The sequence below is a fragment of the Saimiri boliviensis genome, chromosome 11 (genome assembly GCF_048565385.1).
Source record: "Saimiri boliviensis isolate mSaiBol1 chromosome 11, mSaiBol1.pri, whole genome shotgun sequence".
In the NCBI taxonomy this organism is placed as follows: domain Eukaryota; kingdom Metazoa; phylum Chordata; class Mammalia; order Primates; family Cebidae; genus Saimiri; species Saimiri boliviensis.
The window spans coordinates 44,193,431-44,219,746 of record NC_133459.1 but is presented as its reverse complement, the minus strand read 5'-3'; the positions used below and the strand labels follow the sequence as shown (position 1 = coordinate 44,219,746).

General features: G+C 40.6%; 1 protein-coding gene across 3 annotated transcripts in view; it reads left to right on the top strand.

Moving 5' to 3' along the window:
- TESK2 (testis associated actin remodelling kinase 2) overlaps positions 1–26,316 on the top strand; it is a 165,022-nt gene that overhangs the window by 55,415 nt on the left and 83,291 nt on the right. For 2 of the 3 annotated variants that reach the window (XM_074380715.1, XM_010347426.3), the window contains exon 3: positions 20,039–20,160. In XM_074380715.1, the coding sequence (XP_074236816.1) occupies positions 20,039–20,160 (122 nt within the window). Of the gene's footprint in view, positions 1–6,350; positions 6,444–20,038; positions 20,161–26,316 lie in introns of all 3 variants that reach the window. The other variant, XM_010347430.3, reaches the window with a different exon arrangement.

Below are 26,316 nucleotides of genomic sequence, written 5' to 3'. Positions count from 1 at the left end.
GGCTAATTTTTAAATTTTTTTGAGAGATAGGGTCTTGCTGTGTTGCCCAGGCTTGTCTTGAACTCCTGGACTCAAGCAATTCTCCCATCTCAGATTCCTGAGTTGCTGAGACTACAGGTGTATGCTACCATGTCTGGCTGGTTTTGAGTCTTGGCTGTACCACTTAAAAACTTTCTTACCTTGACTTCTGTGACTCCATTTCCTCATTTGCAAAATGAGAATTGTAACAATATCCACCTTATAGAGTTCTTGAGAAAATATAATGAACTAGTATATGTAAAACACTTAGAATAATGTTATAAATAATTCACCCTATTTAAGGGCTAGTTATTTCTATTATATAGGCAGCTAATATCTATGGAGCTATTTCTTTGAGCTAGGTACTGTATTAAGAACCTATACACATTTTCTCCCTTGCATAGTATTTATAACAATCTTATAAGTAGTTACACTTTCATTTTATAAATAAGAAAATTGAGGTTCAAAGATGTATAAACTAAAAGAGCTAGTATCTGCCCTCCAGCCTGGGTGATGGAATGAGATTCTGTCTCAAAAAAAAAAAAAAAAAAAAAAAAAGATACCAATGTCATTTTTTGCAGAAATAGAAAAAGCAATCCTAAAATTGGTATGGAACCAAAAAAGAGCCCAAATAGCCAAAGCAGTCCTGAGCAAAAAGAACAAAGCTGGAGGCATCATACTACCTGACTTCAAAATATATTACAAGGCTATAGTAACCACAGCAGCATGGTATTAGTATAAGTCAGACACATAGACCAATGAAACAGAATAAATCCACATTTTTATAGCCAACTAATTTTCAAAAAAGCCATCAAGAAAATACACTGGGAACAGGATACTTTCTTCAATAAATGGTGCTGAGAACATGGTATATCTATTTGCAGAAGAATGAAACTGGAGACCAGTTTCATTTCAAGAGATGGAGATCTCTTACCATATACAAAAATCAAATCCAGTCATGCCAGTGCACTCCAGTCTGGGCAACAGAGTGAGACTCTTGTCTCAAAAATAAAAAAAAAAAAATCAAATCAAGATAGTTTAAAGACTTAAATGTAAAAACCCGAACTGCAAAACTGCTAGAAGAAAGCATAGGGGTTTCAGCATGTTATTCTGAGTCTTAAAAATAAAATAAAATTTAAAAAAAGGTCGAGCGTGGTGGCTCATGCCTGTAATCACAGCACTTTGGGAGGCTGAGGTGGGTGGATCACAAGGTCAGGAGTTCGAAACCAGCCTGACCAATATGGTGAAACCTTGTCTCTACTAAAAATACAAAAATTAGCTGGTCGTGGTGGTGTGCACCTGTAGTCCCAGCTACTCAGGAGGCTGAGGCAGAATAATCACTTGAACCCAGGAGGTGGAGGTTGTAGTGAGCCAAGATTGTGCCACTGCACTCCAGCTTGGGCAACAGAGCAAGACTCTCCATCTCAAAATAATAATAATAATAATAATAAATACTGGGGCAACATAGACCTTGTCTCCACCCCCCCAAAAAAAAATTAGGGCACAGTGGCTTATGCCTATAATCCTAGTGCTTTGGGAGGCTAAGGCAGGAAGATCGCTTGAGCCCAGGAGTTCAAGATGAGTTTGGGTAACACAGTGAGGCCCTGTCTTTAGAAAAAAAAAATTTTGGTTGGGTACAGTAGCCCATGCCTGTAATTCTAGCACTTTGGGACGCCAAGGCACACAGATTGCTTGAGCTCACGAGTTTGAGACTAGCCTGGGCAACCTGGTGAAGCCCTGTCTCTACAAACAATATAAAAAAATTAGCTGGGTATGGTAGTGTGCACCTGTAGTCCCAACTACTTGGGAGGTGGGAGAATTGCTTAAGCCCAGGAGGTTGAGGCTGCAGTGAGCTGTGATCACACCACTGCATTCCAGCCTGGGTAACAGAGTGAGACTCTGACTCAGAGAAATAAAAAATTAGCCAGCCATGGTGGTACACACCTGTAGTTCCAGCTACTTGGGAGGCTGAAGTGGGAGGATTGCTTGAGGCTAGAAGTTCAAGATTACAGTGAATTGTGATTGAGCCATTGCACTCCAGCCTGGGTAAGAGAGAGAGAGAAAGAGAGAGAGACCTTGTTTCAAAAAAAGAAAAAATAAATAAAGGAAAAGAAAACAGAGGAAACACTTCAAGACATTGGTCTAGGCAAAGACCTCAAAAGCATAGGTAGCAAAACCAAAAATAGGCAAATGGAACTATATTAAACTAAAAAACTGCGCAGCAAAGGAAACAAAAGAGTGAAGAGACAACCTTTTGAATGGGAGTAAATAATTGTAAACTATTGATCCAAAAAGGGGCTAATATTTAGAATATACAAGGAACTTGAACAACTCAACAGTAAAAAATCAAAAACCATCTCCCCCCACCCTGATAATCCCATTTAAAAGTGAACAAAGGACATGAACAGAAATTTCTTGAAAGAAAATATATGAATGGTCAATAGGTGTATGAAAAATGCCGAACATCATAAAAATGCTAATCAGGGAGATGCAAATCAATATCATAATGATATATTGTCTTACCTCAGTTAGAATGGCTACCATCAAAAAGACAAAGACCAAAGGCCAAAGAGGGCGGATCACTTGAGTCCAGGAGTTTGAGATCAGCCTAGCCAACATGGCAAAACCCTGTCTCTACTGAAAATACAAAAAAAATTAGCTGGATGTGGCGAGCACCTGCCTATAGTCCCAGCTACTTGGGAGGCTGAGGTACAAGAATCACTTGAACCCAGGAGGAGGAGGTCACAGCGAACCGAGATTGTGCCACTGCACTCCAGCCTGGGTAACAGAGTAAGACTTGGTCTCAAAAAAAAAAAAAAAAAAAAAAAAAAAACGCTGGGTGCGGTGGCTCATTCTTGTAATCCTAGCACTTTAGAAGGCTGAAGTGAGCGGATTGGCTGAGCTCAGGAGTTCAACACTAGCCTGGGCAACATGGTGAAACTCTGTCTCTGCTAAAATAAAAAAAATTAGCTGGGTGTGGCGGCATGCTCCTGTTGTTCCAGCTACTCAGGATGCTGAGGCAGGATAATTGCTTGTATCCGGGAGGTGGAGGTTGCAGTGAGTAGAGATCATACCACTGCACTCCAGACTGGGTGACAGAACAAGACTACATCTCCAAACAAATAAAAATAAAGTTTTAATATTCAATAGAAGAGTAGAGTGACTATCATTATTAATGTATATAAAGAACTAAAACAGATTTACAAGAAAAAAACAAACAAGCCCATTCAAAAGTGGGCAAAGGACACGAACAGACACTTTACAAAAGAAGCCATACATGAGGCCAACAAACATATGAAAAAATGCTCATCATCACTGGTCATTAGAGAAATGCAAATCAAAACGACATTGAGATACTACCTCACACCAGTTAGAATGGCGATCATTAAAAAATCTGGAGACAACAGATGCGGGAGAGGATGTGGAGAAATAGGAACACTTTTACACTGTTGGTGGGAGTGTAAAATTAGTTCAACCATTGTGGAAGACAGTGTGGCGATTCCTCAAGGACCTAGAAATAGAAATTCCATTTGACCCAGCAATCCCATTACTGGGTATATATCCAAAGGATTATAAATTGTTCTTCTATAAGGACACATGCACACGAATGTTCATTGCAACACTGTTTACAATAGCAAAGACCTGGAACCAACCCAAATGCTCATCAATGGTAGACTGGACAGGGAAAATGTGGCACATATACACCATGGAATACTATGCAGCCATCAAAAAACAATGAGTTTGTGTCCTTTGTAGGGACATGGATGAACCTGGAAACCATCATTCTCAGCAAACTGACACAAGAACAGAAAATCAAACACTGCATGTTCTCACTCATAGTTGGGTGTTGAACAATGAGAACACATGGACATAGGGAGGGAAGCATCACACACTGGGGTCTGTAGGGAGGAAATAAGGAAATAGGGGAGGGACAGCAGGAGGTGGGGAGTTGGGGAGAGAGAACATGGGGAGAAATGCCAGATATAGGTGATGGGAAGGAAGGCAGCACATCACACTGCCATGTGTGTACCTATGTAACAATCCTGCATGTTCTTCACATGTACCCTAAAACCTAAAATGCAATAAAAATATATATATTTCTAAGTAGTTAGAAGAAAGAACTTGAAATGTTCCCAACACATGTAAATGATAAATACTCGGCCTAGTGTGGTGGCTCACACCTGTAATTCTAGCACTTTGGAAGGCCAAGGCAGGAGGATCACTTAAGGCCAGGAATTCAAGACCAGTCTGGGCAACAAAGCAAGACCCTGTCTCTACAGAAATAAAAATAGTCAGGTGTAGTGGTGCATGCCTGTAGTCCCAGCTACTTAGGAAACTGAGGTGGGAGGATTGCTTGAGCCTGTGAGTTCAAGGCTGCAATGAGCCATGATTGCGCCACTGTACTCCAGACTTGGCAAGTGAAATCTTGTCTCACAAAAAGAATAAATAATCAAATAAATAAACGGTAAATACTCAAGGTGATGGAAACCCAAAATACCCTGACTTGAACCCTGCACAATCTATTCATGTAAAAAAATGTCATATGTACGGCCGGGCGCGGTGGCTCACGCCTGTAATCCCAGCACTTTGGGAGGCCGAGGCGGGTGGATCATGAAGTCAAGAGATCGAGACCATCCTGGCCAACATGGTGAAACCCGTCTCTACTAAAAATACAAAAAATTAGCCGGGCATGGTGGCTCACGCCTGTAGTCCCAGCCACTCAGGAGGCTGAGGCAGGAGAATTGCCTGAACCCAGGAGGCGGAGGTTGCGGTGAGCCGAGATTGCGCCATTGCACTCCAGCCTGGGTAACAAGAGCAAAACTCCGTCTCAAAATAAATAAATAAATAAATAAATAAATAAATAAATAAATAAATGTCATATGTACTCCATATTATATATCAGTTAAAAAAGAATAAGGTTAAGAAAGAACAAATGTAGAGAAAATGCTTAATTGTGCAATACTTCTCTGACATAAAGTTGTTGTTATTGAGACCATTTTTACCATCAGAAAATGTTTTCAATGTCAGAAACAGTCAAGGAAAAGACTGTGAATAGAGAAGACTAGAACAACAAGAACTGAACCTTGAGTCTCTTTGTTTGGGGAAGGTGTAGAGAAGAGGAAAAGAAATGTAATACAAGATTTGTCCAATTCAAACTTAAATGAGCAACAACAACAAAATAGCAAGAGAGTGGAGCTGCAGTCAGAGATAGGTTCCTAACGGTCAGGAAAGTTGCCAAATCTCCCAAACATATATTCCAAGGGGCTGAAACCATAGTGCAGGAATTTACAAAAGAGTGAATAAAGAGGGAAAAGAACTCACCTCCCCACCTCTTACCACTCTTTTTTTTTTTTTTTTTTTTCATTTTTTTCTTTATTTTACCATTATCTTGATCTTGAATTACCACCCTTTTAAAAAGATTTTGGCATTGAAAAGCCTGGGACAAAAAGGATAATAACAGTTCAATGCTTCTTGGGACTCTGCACTTTGGAAATGGTCTTCATTGCATATCCTTATTGCTTCTCAAACTACTTCTTGCTAAATTTCCTATTATTTTTCCTGTTGCATTTATCTGGTTTTGTAATCCCTTTGAGGTACAAGAGGTTTCAGAGACAAAGCTTTCCTGGGAAAATTCAGTGTTTTGGGGTGTGTGAATTGATACTTAAGGTTCACACACAACAGTGTGTTTTTGGTCATTTTCAGTACATTTTGCATTTGCTCCAGAGCTGATGTAGGAAGTATTTCTTCTTCTCTGTGCCTCCTGGGTTCAAGCAATTCTCCTGCCTCAGCCTCCTGAGTAGCTGGGATTACAGGCATGTACCACCACGCCTAGCTAATTTTTTGTATTTTTAGTAGAGACGGGGTTTTAGTATGTTGATCAGGCTGGTCTCAAACTCCTGACCTCAGATGATCCGCCTGCCTCGGCCTCCCAAAGTGCTGGGATTACAGGCGTGAACCACTGCGCCTGGCCTTCTTTTTTTTTGTTTTAGTTTTTGTGGGTACAATATTAGGTTTATATATTTATGGGGGGGTACATGAGTTATTTTGATATAGGCATGCAATGCATAATAATCATATCATAGAAAATGGGGGATCCATCCCCTCAATTGGATTGTTTATAACCCTTTTGTGATATAAACAATCCAATTCATACTTTCTATTTTTTTTGTACCCAGGCAAGAGGCGTGATCTCTGCTCACTGCAGCTTCAACCTCCCCACTGCAGCTTCAACCTCTTGGGCTCAAGTGAGCCTCCCATCTGAGCCTCCCAAGTAGCTGGGACCACAGGCATGTGCCACCATGCCTGGATAATGGTTTTTTTTTTTTTTGTAGAGATGGGGTTTTGCCATGTTTCCCAGGCTGGTCTTGAACTCTTGGGCTTAAGTGATCCTCCTGTCTCAGCCTCCCAGAGTGCCAGGATTACAGGTATGAGCCACTGTGCCTTGTCCTAAAAATCTTTTATATTTTCTGTTTCTTGCTTTCCATGCTAGACTCATCACAGGCTTGCAATTCCTTTGTATGTACCCACCAGGCCTTGAGCCAAACCCAGATTCTCACCATTCCTTAGAATATCCCATGCTCTTATTCCTCTAGCCTCTGCACATGCTTTTATACTTGCTCAGTATGTCCTTCTTGAGCTTGTTCCATTTGACAAGCTCTTTCTTATTATTATTATTTTTTTAATTGTACTTTAAGTTCTGGGGTACATGTGCTGATGGTGCAGGATTGTTGCATAGGTACACACATGCCATGGTGATTTGCTCTCTCCAGGCATTTCTCCCAATTTTATCCCTCCCCAATCTCCCCACCACCTGCTCTCCCTCCCCTAGCCACCCCCATTCCCCAGCAGGCCCCAGTGTGTGACGTTCCCCTACCTGTGCCCACGTATTCTCATTGTTCAATACCCGCCTGTGAGTAAGACCATGCGGTGTTTGATTTTCTATTCTTGTGTCAGTTTGCTGAGAATGATGGTTTCCAAATTCATTCATGTCCCTACAAAGGACATGAACTCGTCATTTTTATGGCTGCATAGTATTCTGTGGTATATATGTGCCACATTTCTTTGACCAATCTATTATTGATGGGTATTTGGGTTGGTTCCAGGTCTTTGCTGTTGTAAACAGTGCCGCAGTGAACATACATGTGCATGTGTCTTTATAATAGAGCGATTTATAATCCTTTGGGCATATACCTAGTAATGGGATTGCTAGGTCAAATGGAATTTCTATTTCTAGATCCTTTAAGAAAACTGAAGGACGACTTTCTCTGGGAAGTGTTCTCTGACTCCTTCAAATAAGGTTTTTACTGGTGGCTAGTAAAAGGTTGAATAAACCTTATCCAAAATGCTGGGAATCGGAAGTGTTTTGGATTTCGGAAATTTTTTTTTTGAGTATTTGCATTATACTTACTGGTTGAGCATCCCTAATAACTACTCTTGATATAAGCATCATGTCTCTGCTCCAGCTGTAATAAGGGGGAAGCAAAAAGTACAATTTTATCAAGAAAGCAATAGTATTCCCAGAAATTCCATGTAGCAATTCCCACTTGCATCTTTTTACTAGCACTATATTACATGGATTCTCCCAGTTGCAAGGAATATTGCCAGATTGAGGTTCTTTCAGTCATGAACAAGAGAAAAATTGGTATTGGGTAAACAATTAGTATTGTCTAGGGCCAGGCATGATAGCTCACGCATGTAATCCCAGCACTTTGGGAGGCTGAGGCAAGCAGACCACCTGAGGTCAGGAGTTTGAGACCAGCCTGACCAACATGGTGAAACCCTGTCTCTACTAAAAATACGTAATTAGTTGGGCGTGGTGGTGCATGCCTATAATCCCAGCTACTCAGGAGGCTGAGGCGGAGAATCACTTGAACCCGAGAAGCAGAGGTTGCGGAGAGCCAAGATCAGCCTGGGCAACAAGAACGAAATTCTGTTTCAAAAAAAAAAAAAAAAGTATTGTCTAATTTGCTTACTTTTTAGTAGATGGGTTACAGGCCATAAGCTCAGTTTTTGTCCAAGAAGTATAAGTCAGTGGATGATTATCTTAAGAACTTTTTGGGTGATTGTGCCTTATAAAACTGTAGCTCTTTAACCACAAATATAATACAACCTGTATTTCTGTCCATCCATATAGTAGTAGCAAGTGAGGTACAATCCACATTTCTGTCCAGCCATATTCTTGGGGGCTTGGCTCAAGCCTTTTTTAGAACTACACATGAAATGTCTCTAAAGAGGAAGCAAAAAGATGCAACCCTTGCTAGTGAGTTGTCATTCACTACAAACCCAAAAGTCATGTGCCATGCTACAGCAAACTAACCCTAGCTGCCTCACCGTCAAGTGCTCTCTCATGGCACAAACTAACCCTTGGTACCCCAAAAGGCAAAGAGATCAGAGAAATCAAAGGCAAAGGAGAGCAGAGCACAGACCTGAGAGAGATTTATTCACAACTCTATTTTTTCTGTTTGTTTGTGTTAGATAGGGTCTCACTGTGTTGCCAAGGCTGGATTGCGGTGTTGCAATCATGGCTTACTGTAGCCTTGATCTCTTGGGCTCAAGTGATCTTCCCACCTCAGCCTCTTAAGTAGCTGGGACCACAAGTGCACACCACCACACCCAGCTAATTTTCATATTTTTTTGTAGAAATGGGTTTTACTGTATGACCCAGGCTATTGCAAACTCCTGGGCTCAAGCAGTCCACCTGCCTCGGCCTCCCAAAGTGTTGGTATTACAGCTGTAAGCCAACATACCCATCTTCAACTCTTTAGGCTCCATGAGAAGACAGATTCTCCTCCAGAAAGGAATTAGCAGAGCCTTTCTGTGTTTCTCCAAGAGTGTCAGGGTCTTCAGCAGTTTCCTTCAGGTCCCTTTGTGGCTGCCAGGATCTGTTAAAGGACAAAATGACAAGAAATTTAAAGATTTAAATTGCCTTTATTGTTATTCTAGAGTTCGGCAACACTTCATTTCCTAAAATAGAATAAGCGTACCAATGAGCTGAGCAGAAGAATTTTGCTTTATAGACAGAGAAGGGCTTAAAAAAGTAGAAGCAAAGACCTGAGAGTATATTGTTAGCCCTTACAAAGTTCTTATAATGCAAAGACAGGGTATAAAACCAAAGAAAAGTAACTAATTTGTTAACATCAACTTACTTCAAGCTACTTCTTTTGTGTAAGAGTTAAAGTCAAGGGACTTTACCATACCAATTGAAGATTGAAGATGACCAGTTTGGGTAATTGGGTGTTATCTCTCTTACCTGATTTCTTGGAAGGTCAGATAATAACTTAGTGGAACAATGACTTAGTAGAACTTTAGCACGGGTAACTCCATTTTCTTTTTTTCTTTTTTGGCTCTTGTTGCCTGGGCTGGAGTGCAATGGTGTGGTCTTGGCTCACTGCAATCTCTGCCTCCTGGGTTCAAGCGATTCTCCTGCGTCAGCCTCCCAAGTAACTGGGATCACAGGCATATGCCACCATGCCTGGCTAACTTTTTGTATTTTTAGTGGAGTTGGGGTTTCTCCATTCTGGTCAGGCTGGTCTGGAACTCCCGACCTCAGGTGATCTGCCTGCCTCTGCCTCCCAAAGTGCTGGGATTGCAGGTGTGATTGACTATGCCTGGCAACTCCGTTTTCATTTTTAGTCTTGTTCTTTGAAGCCCAGTGCAGGAACTCAATCCAAAACTATGACCTCCTATAATTTTTGTTTAGAAGCATTTTGGTAAATTTTGTCATATATACTTGAAAAAAATAAATGCCTGCCTTTGATGAAGAAAGATTGCATAAAGCATGCCAGTTTTGTTATTGATCTTACTAATTTCTTATCTTCTTGAGCTTTCAGTTTTTTGTTTTTTGTTTTTTTTTTTTTTTTTTTTTTTTAAACTGGTGTGCAGTGGCATGATCTTGGCTCACTGCAACCTCCACCTCCCGAGTTCAAGCAATTTTTCTGCCTCAGCCTCCTGAGTAGCTGGGACTACTACAGGTGCACACCACCATGCCTGGCTAATTTTTGTATTCACAGTGGATACGGGGTTTCACCATATTGGTCAGTGGTCTCAAACTCCTGACCTTGTGATCTGCTTGCCTTGGCCTCCCAAAGGTCTGTGATTACAGGGGTAAGCCACCGTGCCCAGCAAGCTTTCAGTTTGTTTTTTTTTTTTGAGACGGAGTTTCGCTCTTGTTACCCAGGCTGGAGTGCAATGGCGCGATCTCGGCTCACCGCAACCTCCACCTCCTGGGTTCAGGCAATTCTCCTGCCTCAGCCTCCTGAGTAGCTGGGATTACAGGCACGCACCACCATGCCCAGCTAATTTTTTTGTATTTTTAGTAGAGACGGGGTTTCACCATGTTGACCAGGATGGTCTCGATCTCTTGACCTCGTGACCCACCCGCCTCGGCCTCCCAAAGTGCTGGGATTACAGGCTTGAGCCACCGTGCCCGGCCTGTTTTTTTTTTTTTTTTGACGGAATTTCTCTCTCGTTACCCAGGCTGGAGTGCAATGGCACGATCTCGGCTCACCACAACCTCCGCCTCCTGGGTTCAGGCAATTCTCCTGCCTCAGCCTCCTGAGTAGCTGGGATTACAGGCACGTACCACCATGCCCAGCTAATTTTTTGTATTTTTAGTAGAGACGGGGTTTCACCATGTTGACCAGGATGGTCTCGATCTCTTGACCTCGTGATCCACCCGCCTCGGCCTCCCACAGTGCTGGGATTACAGGCTTGAGCCACCGTGCCCAGCAAGCTTTCAGTTTTTAAGAGATGTGTTAAAATGTCTCATAAAGATAATGGATTTAGGGCTGGACGCAGTGGCTCATGTCTGTCATCTTAGCACTTTGGGAGGCCAAGACAGGCAGACTGCTTGAGCCTAGGAATTTGAGATCAGCCTGGGCAACATTGTGAAACCCCATCTCTACAAAAAATACAAAAATTAGCTGGGCATGGTGGTGCACACCTGTGGTCTCAGCTACTTAAGTGGCTGAGGTGGGAGGATTGCTTGATCCCAGGAGTGGGAGGCTGCAGTGAGCTGAGTTCACACCACTGCACTCAAGCATAGGTGATAGAGCGAGACCCTGTTTTAAAAAAAAAAAAATAAAGAACATAGATTTGTCATATTTGCCTTACATTGTCAGTTTTTGTTTTCTCTATTATAAGAGCATGTTGTTAGATACATGCAAGATCATGATTACTATTCCTTGATACAATTAATTTTTTTCACCCAACTCTCATCTTGAATGATAGAATAATTTTTATGCAGTGTTCACACAGTGTTTTTTTTCTTAAATCAGTTGGTCTCACTGTATGAGGCTCAATATTCTTTGCATAGTTTGTATTCAAATTGTGTCTTTGCCATTTACTTCATGTATGATCTTGAGAAATATTTAATCTCTCTGTGCCTCAGTTTCCATGGCTGCAAAGTGAGGTTATTAGTAATATTTGCCTCACAGGATTATTTTGAAGATTAAATAAGTGAATATGTATAAAGCAGTTACACGGCAGTATGTAGCCAGTGCTATAAATGTTAGCTATGTCATTGCTATTTTATAACTGTGTGTGATGGTTGGGGCATCTTTTTAAAACTTTTATTTATTTATTTATTTATATTTTTTGAGATGGAGTCTCGCTCTGTAGCCCTGGCTGGAGTGCAGTGGCGCGATCTTGGCTCACTGCAGCCTCTGCCTCCTGGGTCCCGGTTCAAGCAATTCTCCTACCACAGCCTCCCAAGTAGCTGGGATTATAGACATGAGCCACCATGCCCAGCTAATTTTTTTATTTTTTAGTAGAGATGGGGTTTCACCATGTTGGCCAGTCTGGTCTTGAACTGATCTTATGATCCACCCGCCTCGGCCTCCCAAAGTGCTGAGATTACAGGCATAAGCCACCTTGCCCGGCCTAAACTTTTGTTTATAGGTACATAGTAGGTGTATATATTTATGAGGTGCATGAGATATTCTGATACAGTCATACAATTTGTAATAATCACATCAGGGTAAATGGGATATCCATCACCTCAAGCATTTATCATTTCTTTGTATTGCAAACATTCCAGTTATACTCTTAGTTATTTTAAAATGTACAATTAAATTATTGTTGAGTGTAATCACCCTATTGTACTAGATCTTCATTCTAACTATATTTTTGTACCCATAACTGCCCCCAATCCTCCACACCCTGCACTACCCTTCCCAGCCTCTGTTAACCATCATTCTACTCTATTTCCATGAGTTCAATTGTTTTAATTTTTAGCTCCCACAAATAAATGAGAACATGTGAAGTTTGTCTTTCTATGTCTGGCTTATTTCACTGAACATAGTGTCAGTTCTATCCATGTTGTTGCAAATGACAGGTTCTCATCCTTTCTTATGGCTGATTAGTACTCCATTGTGTGTATATACTACATTTTCTTTATCCATTTGTTTGTTGATGGACACTTAGGTTGCATCCAAATCTTAGCTATTGTGAATAGTGCTGCAATAAACATGGGAATGCAGATATCTATTTGACATACTGATTTCCCTTCTTTTGGTATATACCCAGCAGTGGGATTGTTGGATCATATGGTAGCTCTATTCCTAGTTTTTTGAGGAACCTCCAAACTAGTCTCCATAATGGCTTACACTAATTTACATTCCTACCAACAGTACACAAGTCTTCCCCTTTCTTCATATCTTTGCAATAATAATAATTATTTTTTTGAGATGGAGTCTTGCGCTGTTGCTCGTCTCACTCTGTTGCTCAGGCTGGAGTGCAGTGACGTAGTCTCAGCTCACTGCAACTTCTGCCTCCCAGGTTCAAGCAATTCTTTTGCTTCAGCCTCCCAAGTAGCTGGAATTACAGACATGCGTCACCAAGCCCAGCTAATTTTTGCATTTTTTGTAGAGATGGGGTGCCACCATGTTGGCCAGGCTGGTCTCGAACTCCTGACCTCAGGTGATTCACCTACCTTGCCTCCCAAAGTGCTGGAATTAAAGGCTTGACCCACTGTGCCTGGCCTGCAAGAATTCAAACCCTTCTTTTGGATAAAAGCCATTTTAACTAGGGTGAGATGATATCTCATTGCAGTTTTGATTTGCATTTCTATAATGATCAGTGATGTTGAACACCTTTAAATGTGCCTGTTTGCCATTTGTCTTCTTTTGAGAAATGTCTATTGAGATCTTTTGCCTATTTTTTTTAACTGAAAACCAGTTTTATTTTAAAATTAAGTGCATAGCACTCATCTAATTCCACTGGCGTAGACATTAGCACCATACTTGCTATTTGCAATTAATGTCATAACACAGATACATTTTGGTGTGCAGTCTATACTTGAGTAGTGTTTATTTAGTGGACTTTGGTAAAGCCCTTTATACATATTAATCTCTTCACAGTGCATATTTAATGATGGTCCAGGAATCTCAAAAAAAAAAAAAAGCCTACTGAAAGACTAATCAATAAATTAAACAAAACAAAACCCACACAATGCTTGCCCCCACCAAATCTAGCAGTTGTGAGTTGTATTTATGTTGAAACCTAATGTTTTAAAAAATAGTTCTGGTTTTCCAACCACCCCTTCCCACCCTGGGTATCCAGAAGTAATCAATTATTTTATTCTACCCCCCAAAAAGATTATTGATCCAGTATTCTGTAGCTTTTTAAAATATAAATTGGGAAAGTGTTATAAATAAACTTTTAAAAAAGGCATATTCTTCTATAACAAGAATGGCATATAAACCAATCAATGAAAGTATTTGACAGACATTAAGTTACTACAGGCACTGGTTATTGTTTCAAGTTGGGATCTCTATCCCAGTATCTTACATTCATAGCATTATTGAGGTAGTTAAAATATTGAAAATTGGACTCCAGGTTGCTGGGTTCTGAATGTGGATGTGAAAGATATATGCTCTTTTGAACCCACTTTCCCCCAAACAATTCAAGTTTTCTTGACTGAAGAACTACCAAAATGCAATTAGCAGCCTTCTTTTAAAAGTGGGCGGGGCCCGGTGGCTCACGCCTGTAATCCCAGCACTTTCGGAAGCCGAGGCCAAGAGATCACGAGGTCAAGAGATGGAGATCATCCTGGTCAACATGGTGAAACCCCGTCTCTACTAAAAATACAAAAATTAGCTGGGCGTGGTGGCGCCTGCCTGTAATCCCAGCTCGGGAGGCTGAGGCAGGAGAATTGCTTGAACCCAGGAGGCGGAGGCTGCGGTGAGCCGAGATTGCGCCATTGCATTCCAGCCTGGGTAACAAGAGCAAATCTCCGTCTCAAAAAAAAAAAAGAAAAAAAAAAAAGTGATGATACTTTGAGAAGACGATTTTCATGCTTAAAAACTGCCACGAGTGAGTGCTCTTACCTGAGTGGCTTTTCATTTTATCTACCAGACTAATAAATCCACGTCATGCCCTATGTACTCTAAATAGAAGATATTTTCTTTTAAAGCAAAGGACATATCTCCAAGCATTCATGCTGGCAGAAGCCACGCACTCACATTCATCCCCAGGAGCCATCTGGATCAGTCCATCACTGTGTTGAGCCCCTTCCCTTCCTAACAGAGGCCATTGGCTTTTGCCTATTTTTAAAATCTCATTGTTAGATTTTTTTTTTCCTGTAGAGTTGTTTGAGCTCTTTATATATTCTGGTTATTAATCCTTTGTCAGACAGATAGTTTGCAGATATTTTCTCCCATTCTGGGTTGACTCTTTGTTGGTTGTTTCATTTGCTGTGCAGAAGCTTTTTAACTGGATGTGATCCCATATGTCCATTTTTGCTTTGGTTGCCTATGCTTTTTAGTATCAGTTGAGAAATCTTTGCCCAGACCAATCGAAGAGTTTTCCCTATGTTTTCCTGTAGTAGTTTCGTAGTTGGAGGTCTTAGATTGAAGTCTTTAATCCATTTTGATTAGATTTTTGTATATTACTAGAGATAGGAGTCTAGTTTCATTCTTCTGCATATAGCTATACAGTTTTCCCAGCACTATTTATTGAAGAGACTCCCTTTTCCCCAGTGTATGTTTGTGGCACTTTTGTTGAAAATGAGTTTACTGTAGATTTATGGATTTGTTTCTGGGTTCTCTGTTCTGTTCCATTGGTCTATGTTTCTGTTTTTATCCCAATACCATGTTGTTTTGTTTACAATAGCTCTGTGGTGTAATTTGAAGTTAAGTAATGTGATTCCTTCAGTTTTTTGCTTTTGCTCAGTATGTCTTTGGTGATTCTGGCTCTTTGAGATTCCATATAAAGTTTGGTATTATTTGATTATTATGGGAATTTTAAAAATATTGATTCTTCTAATCCCAATTAATGAATATGAAATATCTTTCTTTTTTTGTATCTTCTCTAATTTCTTTTTTTTTTTTTTGAGACAAAGTTTCGCTCTTGCTACCCAGGCTGGAGTGCAATGGTGCGATCTCGGCTCACCGCAACCTCCGACTCCTGGGTTCAGGCAATTCTCCTGCCTCCGCCTCCCGAGTAGCTGGGATTACAGGCACGCCCCACCATGCCCAGCTAATTTTTTTTATTTTTAGTAGAGACGGGGTTTCACCATGTTGACCAGGATGGTCTCGATCTCTTGACCTTGTGATCCACCTGCCTCGGCCTCCCAAAGTGCTGGGATTACAGGCTTGAGCCACTGCACCCGGCCCTCTTCTCTAATTTCTTATATCAGTGTTTTTAAATTTTCATTGTAGAGCTCTTTTTTGTTTGTTTTTGAGACAGTCTTTTTTTTTTTTTTTTAAGACGGGGTTTCACCACGTTGGTCAGGCTGGTCTTGAACTCCCGACCTCAGGTGATCTGCCCGCCTTGGCCTCCAAAGTGCTTGGATTACAGGCGTGAGCCACCATGCCCGACCTAAGGCAGAGTCTTGCTCTGTTGCCTAGGCTGGAGTATATAGTGCCATGACCATAGCTCACTGCAGCCTCGACTTCCTGGGCTCAAGCAATCCTATCACCTCAGCTTCCCAACTAGCTGGGACCACAGGCTTAAGCCACCAAGCCCAGTTAAATTTTTTTTTGTTTTGTTTTGTATTTTTAGTAGAGATGGTGTCTCACTATGTTGCCCAGGCTGGTCTCGAACTCCTGGACTCCAGCAATCCTCCCACTTTGGTGTCCCAAAATATTGGGATTATAGGCATGAACCACAGTGCCTGGCCTTTTAGAGATCTTTTACTTCATTGGTTACCTTAATTTCTAGGTATTTAATTTTATTTGAAGCTATTAAAAATTGTTTTACTTTTTTGATTTCTTTTTGAAATTGTTCACTGTTGGCATATCAACATACAAAAATCAGTAGCCTGATTTGTATGCTTCAATTTTTCTGAATATATCAGTTATAATAGTTTTTTTAGTGGAGTCTTTAGTTTTTTTCCAAATATAAGGTCATATCATCTGCAAACAAGAATAATTTGGCTTTTTCCTTTCCGATTTGGATGCCCTTTATTTCTTTCTCTTGTCTGATTGCTCTACCTAAGATGTCCAGTACTATGTTGAATAACCGTGGTGAAAATGGGCATCCTTTTTGTGTTCCACATCTCAGAGGAAAGGCTTTCAGTTTTTCAGTATGATACTAGTTTTGGGTCTGTCATATATGGCTTTTTGAGCTATGTTCCTTCTATATCTAGTTTTTTCAGGGTTTTTTTTTTTTATCATGAAGAGATGTTGAATTTCGTCAAATGCTTTTTCAGCATCAATTGAAATGATCATATGGTTTTTGACCCTCATTCTGTTGATATGAGGTATCACATTGATTGATTTACGTTATGTTCAACTATCCTTGCATCCCAGGGGTAAATCCTACTTGGTCATGATGGACTATCTTTTTATGAGTTTCACCATTTTGTTAAAATCTCAGTGTGACAGTTTTCAGATGATGGAAAAATAAAAGGAGTGACTTTCAGATGGAGAGCCCTTATTAAAACACAGATGTCTTCTATAAATAGAGTTAGAAAAATACTGTCAGTGAGCTCTTTGTGTATAAATGTTTCTTTTAACTTATCCATGCAGGATCTGAAATGGAAAGCTACTTCTCTTTCATCAGTCAGGAGGTTCATTACAACAGAATCATTGATGTATTGAGAAGAGAGCTGGGTTCCAAATCTCACTCAGTAATCTAGAAGAGGAGAAGCAGCCAGTGTTCTGCCTCCCTCAATTTTTCCGATCTGGGTTCCTGTGGCTCTGCTTGTTTTGACCCGGCCTCTCCATCAAAAACCTTCCCTCTTCTGTCTGGCCACTCTGAAACATTGCTTCTTTGAATTCTAAGATAAGCTGTGATGTCTAACCTGTATTAATAGCTATGATAAACTTCTGGAACTATTGACATCTCAAGGAGTTTTTGGTTATTGAAGAGTTTAAGTAAGCTGTCATGTTTTCTTTTGGAATTTCCGTTTGGTCAAGTATAGCATACTGAAATAATACTCCTGAAGTCTATAGGATAAAATGCATTTTTTTTTACCCGGAATGATCTTTGTGACTTGATGATTTTTCTACTGCCTCATTCATAATTCCTAAGCAGGAAACACACGTATCTCAGTTTAACTTCTTTGAATCAAATCAAGTCTGATGGTCTTATTTTGCAGCCAATGAGACCACATAATTTACAGGGTGAAAACAATCTTTTTGCAAGTAAGGCATTCTGGTTTATGAAACCTGTGGAGTGTGCATTTAAATGATAAATGATATTTACACATGCACAATAGATTGAGTTCTATAGAGGGTGAATGCTTTTAGAAGTAGACTTTCCGCCTGGGCACGGTGGCTCACGCCTGTAATCCCAGCACTTTGGGAGGCTGAGGTGGGTGGATCACAACCAGGAGTTCAAGACCAGCCTGATCAACATGGTGAAACACCGTCTCTACTAAAAATACAAAAATTAGCCGGGTGTGGTGGTGCGTGCCTGTAATCTCAGCTACTCAGGAGGCTGAGGCAGGAGAATCACTTGACCTGGGAGGCGGAGGTTGCAGTGAGCTGAGATTGCACCACTGCACTCCAGCCTGGGTAACAGAGTAAGACTCTGTTTCAAAAAAAAAAAAAAAAAAAAAAAAAAAAGAGACTTTCCTCTGTCTCAAAAAAAAAAAAAAAAAAGAGACTTTCCTCTGTGCATATGGGTAAGTGGTGTGCCCCGTGTTTGTTGTATTTAACTTCAGTGTGTTTAAATGATTATGAGGGGCTTTGGGTAGAGTTACTACAATATTAGTTCTAAAAGTTTTACAGACTTCTTTCTATATTTAACATGAAATGCATTTTTCTTATAGATACCTTTTTATGGTACTTGGGGGAGACTTTGAGTATGTGGGTTTGAGTATGCATTTTTCTTATAGATGTATTTTTATGGTACTTGGGGGAGACTTTGAGTATCTTATAAAGACAGTTTCATTAAGTATTATATAAGGCTTATGTATATATCTTCTTTTTGCACACTTAGAATACCACAGAAGGGACTTTTTTCTGTTGGTGTCTTAAGACTCACCAAGGTCAGCTATGACCAACCAACCTAGAAATTTTCCCTCATTTTTTTTTAAGGTATCAAAAACAGACATGATTGGCTGGGCATGGTGACTCACACCTGTAATCCCAGCACTTTGGGAGGCCGAGACAGGAGAATCACCTGAGGTCAAGAGTTCGAGACCAGCCTGGCCAACATGTTGAAATCTCATCTCTACCAAAAATGAAACCCCATCTCTACTAAAAATACAAAAATCAGCCAGTTGTGTTGGTACATGCCAGCTACTCAGGAGGCCGAGGCAGGAAAATCACTTGAACCCGGAGGCAAAGGGTGCTGTACTCCAGTCTGGATGACACAGTGAGACCCTGTCTCAAACAACAACAACAGCCGGGCGCGGTGGCTCAAGCCTGTAATCCCAGCATTTTGGGAGGCCGAGGCAGGTGGATCACAAGGTCAAGAGATTGAGACCATCCTGGTCAACATGGTGAAACCCCGTCTCTACTAAAAATACAAAACATTAGCTGGGCATGGTGGCGCGTGCCTGTAATCCCAGCTACTCAGGAGGCTGAGGCAGGAGAATTGCTTGAACCCAGGAGGCGGAGGTTGCGGTGAGCCGAGATCGCGCCATTGCACTCCAGCCTGGGTAACTAGAGTGAAACTCCGTCTCAGAAAAAAGAAAACAACACCAACAACAAAAACAACAGCAAATCAGACATGATTTATTTGTTTATTTTTTCTTTTTTTCTTCTAAAAACAAACAAAAATGGGATACATGTGCAGAACGTGCAGTTTTGTCCCATGGTGGTTTGCTGCGCCTATTTACTCATCGTCTAAGTTCCCTTCCTTCACCGCCCAACAGACTCTGGCACGTGTTGTTCCCCTCTCTGTGTCCATGTGTTCTCAATGTTCAACTCCCATTTATGAGTGAAAACATGTGGTGATTTCTTTTCTGTTCCTGTGTTAGTTTGCTGAGGATGATGGCTTCCAGTTTCATTCATGTCCCTGCAATGGATATGATCTCATTCCTTTGTATGGCTGCGTAGTATTTCATAGTGTATATCAGACATAATTTCATGAGATGTTATTAACAATGTTTTTCTGTCTAACTCAATGTGAAATAATATTGGTCTTGAGTAGAATAATTCATCTTTTTTTTTTTTTTTTTTTTTGGAGATGGGGTTTCACTTGTTACCCAGGCTGAAGTGCAATGGCGCGATCTCGGCTCACCGCAACCTCTGCCTCCTGGGTTCAGGCAGTCCTCCCGCCTCAGCCTCCTGAGTAGCTGGGATTACAGGCACGCGCCACCATGCCCAGCTAATTTTTTGTATTTTTAGTAGAGATGGGGTTTCACCATGTTGACCAGGATGGTCTCAATCTCTTGACCTTGTGATCCACCTGCCTCGACCTCCCGAAGTGTTGGGATTACAGGCGTGAGCCACCGCGCCTGGCCAGAATAATTCATCTTAATGGAAGTGATACTTTAATGTAATTAGATGTATTTTTCATATAAAGTGGCATGAAAATATCTTGGCATATTATACATTTGGAGATATTGACCTCATATATAGCTATTGCCTTTGACTCTCTTTTCTTGTTCTATTTAATATTCTAGGTACGACACCGAGCTTCTGGTCAGGTGATGGCTCTTAAGATGAACACGTTGAGTAGTAACCGGGCAAACATGCTGAAAGAAGTACAGCTCATGAATAGACTCTCCCATCCCAACATCCTTAGGTAATGGCCTTTCCTTCCTTCTGATAAATGAGAAAACTGAAACTTTGGAGGCTCGCAACACTAGCACTAATAGCAAAAAGAGGAGGGATTCAGGATTTATCATGCTGAATCTATCTTATTGGGGTTTAGCAGTACTCAAGTTTGTTTTCTACCCATCGAGACTTAATTTATTGGTAATAACTGCATTTAATAAAGAAACTTTCTCTGTCTCTTAAGTTGCTTTACTCTCATTTGAACATTTGTTCATTAGAACAGTTGTTTTCTTTTTCTTTTTTCTTTTTTTTTAAATCTTTTTGAGATGGAGTCTCACACTGTCGCCCAGGCTGTAGTGCAGTGGCACAATGTCGGCTCACTGCAATCTCCACCTCCTGGGTTCATGCAATTCTCCTGCCTCAGTCTCCTGAGTAGCTGGGACTACAGGCCTGCACCACCATGCCCAGCTAATTTTTTTGTATTTTCAGTAGAGATGGGGTTTCACTGTATTGGCCAGGATGATCTTGATTTCCTGACCTTGTGATCCGCCTGCCTCAGCCATCCAAAGTGTTGGGGTTACAGGCATGAACCACCGTGCCCGGCTGAGAATAGTTGTTTTCTATTGCTGATTGGTAATTTATCAGAGAGGAAAGATTGGTCTTTATGTGGTTATTTAATTTTCCTGATTGCTTTATGGGAAATTATAATTAAATCAATAAGTGACAATAAAAGTAAAATTACGCCCTCAAGTTATCTATCCTTAACTTTTAGCACTCACTTGAGGAGACACATTTTGCCTGTGAGAATTATTATTATTTTTTGAGATAGTGTCTCACTCTGTCACCCAGGCTGGAGTACAGTGGCATGATCATGGTTCACTGCAGCCTCGACCTCCTGGGCTCAATTAATCTTCCCCGACTCAGATTCTGGTGCAGCTGGAACTACACATGTGCCACCACATCCAGCTAACTTTCGCATGCTTTGTAGAGTCAGAGTTCCACCATGTTGCCTAGGCTGGTCTCAAATTCCTGGGCTCAAGCAATTTGCCCTCCTCGGCCTCCCAAAGTGGAGAATTATTTTTGTAAGTTTATATAATTTGCTTTTAAATAATCTGTATCTGAATCTTTCTCACTTTAATTATTTTGATATTTTAGTCAGGCAAATATATTTTCTTTTTAAAAAAATTATTTTGTTATTTTTTTATTATTTATTATTTATTTATTTATTTATTTTTGAGTTGGGGTTTCACCATGTTGGCCAGGATGGTCTTGATCTCTTGACCATGTGATCCGCCTGCCTCGGCCTCCCAAAGTGTTGGGACTACAGGCGTGAGCCACTGTGCCCGGCCACTTAAAAAAAATTTTATTTGGTTGGGCATGGTGGCTCACACCTATAATATCAGCACTTTGGGGAGGGCAAGGTGGGTGGATCTCTTGAACCCAGGAGTTCAAGTCCAGCCTGGGCAACATGATGAAACCCTATCTCTACAAAACAACAACAACAACAACAAAAACAACCAAAAAAATTAGCCAGGTATGGTGGCATGTGCCTATAGTTTCAGCTACTCTGGAGGCTGAGGTGGGAGGATCTCTTGAGCCCATGAGTTTGCAGCTGCATTGAGCCATGGTCACAGCACTGCACTCCAGTCTGAATGATGGAATGAGACCCTGTCTTCAAAAAATATATATATTTTATTAAAAAAATATTTTTATGCCATCTTGACGAGAGCCCATAGATAAATAGATAGATAGATAGATAGATATTTTTTTAAATAAGACAAGGTCTCACTATGTCGCTCAGGCTGGGATTACAGGTGTAATCCACCACACTTGGCCAAATATATTTTCAAATGAGACCAAATAAGACATTTAATTAATTCAATGTATATTTAGTTAGGGTTTATGTGCAGGTGCTTTGGAAAGTTTAAAGTGCTATTTACTTAGGGTTATTTACTGCTAATTTGTATATGTTCTCTAGAGAGAACTCATATGGCTTAAGTATGACTTACATGTTTGGTCAATGGTATTTAATTATGGAATTAAATTACACTGTTTACTTGAAACTTTCAATTTTTATATAGAATTATTGGCTTCCTAGTCTACTACAAAAATATTCAGCTAGTATTTTTATTGTGATAACTTTCTTTCAAATGTGTAAGTCAGATTAACCCTTTTTTTTTTTTCCTGAGACGGAGTTTTGCTCTTGTCACCCAGCATGGAGTGCAATGGTGTGATCTTGGCTCACTGCAAACTCTACCTCCCGGGTTCAAGCATCCCAAGTAGCTAGGATTACAGGTGCCTGCTTACCACACCTGGCTAATGTTTGTATTTTTTTAAAGACAGGGCTTCACCATGTTGGCCAGGCTGGTCTCAAACTCCTGACCTCAGATGATCCACCCACCTCGGCTTCTCAAAGTGCTGGGATTTCAGGGGTGAGCCACCATGCCTGGCCAGATTAACACATTTTTTGAACATCTACTATATATGCCTGGTGATATATTCAGACATCAGAAAGGTATCAAGATATATATAAAATGGAGTCTCTGCTAGCAAGGAATTTATACTTTACTTGCTCTACTTGGGGACTTACACTGATGGAAAGAGAACTAATAAATTAACTAAGACACCACCATTTGAGTAGAATAAACTCTAAGTGCTATAGGAGTTCAAATGAGTGAGGGGTCATATTAACTTTGAAGAGTCAGGGAAGCCTTCTAAGAGGAGGGGACTTGAACTGGACTTTGAATTTTTTAAAAAAATTACTTATAATTTTTGTGGTTACATAGTAGGTATACATACTTATGGATTACATAAGGTATTTTGATGCAGGCATGTAGTGCGTAATAATGAACCTTGAATTTTAATAGAATTTTAGAAGATAGGGGAGGAACTTAGAGCAAATAGTGATATAGAAAGCACAGATAGCCGGGCACGGTGGCTCAAGCCTGTAATCCCAGCACTTTGGAAGGCCGAGGTGGGTGGATCACGAGGTCAAGAGATCGAGACCATCCTGGTCAACATGGTGAAACCCCGTCTCTACTAAAAATACAAAACATTAGCTGGGCATGGTGGCGCGTGCCTGTAATCCCAGCTACTCAGGAGGCTGAGGCAGGAGAATTGCCTGAACCCAGGAGGCAGAGGTTGCGGTGAGCCGAGATCGCGCCATTGCACTCCAGCCTGGGCAACAAGAGCGAAACTCCGTCTCAAAAAAAAAAAAAAAAAAAAAGGAAGAAAAAAAAAAAAAAGAAAGAAAAAAAGAAAGCACAGATATAAAAATGCAAAGCTTTTTGAGGAGTCAGTGAATAAAAACTCATTTGGCTAATAATGATAATAATAATAACGACCTTTTATTGAAGGCTTGTTGTATACTGTGTATGTTACTTATTTAAAGATTTAATCTTCACACTCACTCTCCATTGAGGCCAAGAGATTATGTAACCTAGGCCAAAGTCTCCTCTTAGGCCTGGGTTCTTTCCACCAGGATTCTCTTAGAAGAACTGAGAATTTGATAGGACAGTATTGGTAGATAAAGGTGGAAAAGTTGAATTGGGTCAAATTACCCAGAAATGCTTTGCATAAATCCAAAGTTGTAGTTTATGATCTGTGATTGGATTCTGAGCAGGAACTAGAATGATAAGGTAGTTGATGACAAGATGTAGAATGGTTTAGTGTTTGGGAGACTGGTAGCAGAGAGATCAGTTAGGGGGCCTATACTATGTTTGAGAGTGAGGTAGATGAGGCTTGATTTGATATTCTGCTTAGGAATTTTTAAGATGATCATATTTTAAGTAATATAATCTAGCTTAAAAAGTCATATTTTAATTTTTTTATTATTACAGAAGTGATACATGATTGCAATGGAAGCATTTAGAAAATAGAATTAGTGGTCAGGCGTGGTGGCTCACACCTGTAATCCAAGCACTTTGGAGGCCAAGGCGGGCAGATCACCTGAGGTCGGGAGTTCAAGACCAGCCTGACCAACATGGTGAAACCCCGTCTTTATAAAAAAAAGAAAGAATTAGTAAGAACAACAAAACAAAACTAGCTCTCAGTCTCAGCATGTAGGGCTAAAACTAGTATTAGCATTTTGGCATCTTTCCTGCTTATTATTCTACCATTCCTTTTCTCATTCTCTTCACTGTGAACTGAGCTAGGAAATGCATGGCAGGTTGACTTTAAATTCATTTTATTTCATTACAGCGAAATTTTTAGATATAGTTGTAATATAATAAAAGTGGTATAGTATAACCTGAAAACTGTAAAACTACTAAAAGAAAACATAATGGAAAAATCTCCATGAGATTGGTCTAGGCAATAATTTTTTAGATGTGCACAAGCAACAAAAGCAAAAATAGACAAATGGGATTGCATCAAACTAAAAGCTTCTGTGCAGCAAAGGAAACAATAAAGAGGCAATGCTTAGAGTGGAAGAAAATATTTGCAAATCATACATCCCATAAGGGGCTAATATCCAAAATGTATAAGGAACTCAAACACCTCAATAACAAGAAAACCCAATTTTTAAAATGAGCAAAAGACCTGAATAGATATTTCTCAGTAGAAGACATGAAGATGACCAAGAGGTTCATGAAAAAATACTCAACATCCTTAATAATTAGGGGAATGAAAATTATAACCACAATGAGATATCACCTCTGGCCAGATGCAGTGGTTCATGCCTAGATGGGAGGATTGTTTGAGTCTAAGACCAGCCTGGGCACCATAGTGTGACCCTGTCTCTATAAAAAAATTTTTAAAAAATACTACCACTTCTCACCTGTTTGAATGGCTGTTATCAAAATGATGAAAGATAAGTGTTTGCGGCCGGGCGCGGTGGCTCAAGCCTGTAATCCCAGCACTTTGGGAGGCCGAGGCGGGTGGATCACAAGGTCAAGAGATCGAGGACATCTTGGTCAACATGGTGAAACCCCGTCTCTACTAAAAATACAAAAAAAAATAGCTGGGCGTGGTGGTGCGTGCCTGTAATCCCAGCTACTCAGGAGGCTGAGGCAGGAGAATTGCCTGAACCCAGGAGGCGGAGGTTGCGGTGAGCCGAGATCGCGCCATTGCACTCCAGCCTGGGTAACAAGAGCGAAACTCCGTCTCAAAAAAAAAAAAAAAAAAAAGAAAGATAAGTGTTTGCAAGGGAACCCTTTTACACTGTTGGCTGGAGTGTAAATTAGTACAGCCATTATAGAAAACAGTATGAAGTTTCTCAAAAACCTAAGAATAGAACACTTTATGATCCAGCAATCTCATTTCTGGGGATATATCAGAAGGAATTGAAACCAGTATATCAAAGAGGTATCTGCACTCCCGTGTTCATTGCAGCATTATTCACAATAGCCAAGATATGGAATCAACCCAAGTGTCCATCAACCAATGAATTGATAAGATGTGGCATATATACACAATAGAGTACTATATGGCCTTTAAAAAGAACGCAGTACTTGGCTGGGCATGGTGGCTCATGGATGTAATCCTAGCACTTTGGGACGCCCAGGTGGGGGCATCACTTGAGCCCAGGAGTTTGAGACCAGCCTGGGCAACAAAATGAGGCCCTGTCTCTACAAAAAAATGTAATTAAGAAAAAGCAGGAGGCCAGGCAAGGTGGCTCATGCCTGTAATCCCAGCACTTTGGGAGGCCAAGGAGGGTGAATCACTTGAGGTCAGGAGTTCAAGACCAGCCTGGTAACATGGTGAAACCTCGTCTCTAATAAAAATACAAAAATTAGCCAGACTTAGTGGCAGGTGCCTATAATCCCAGCTATTAGGGAAGCTGAGGCAGGAGAATCGCCTGAACCGGGGAGGCGGAGGTTGTAGTGAGCTGAGCTGAGATTGCACCATTGCACTCCAGCCTGGGCAACAAGAGCAAAACTCTGTCTCAAAAAGAAAAAAAAAAGAAGGAAATACTGTCATTTGGGACAACTTGGTTGAAATGAACCTGCAGGATGTTACACTAAATGAAATAAGCCAGACACAGAAAGACAAATAACCCATGATCTAATTTTATATGTGAAATCTAAAAATGTCAATCTCATAGAAGTAGAGAGTACAATGGTGGTTACCAGAGGATAGGGGTAAGTGGGGTGAGATGGAGGAGGAAATGGGGAGATGTTGGTCAGAGACACAAAGTTTCAGTTACATAGGAGGAATAAATATCTGAAATCTGTTGCACAGCATA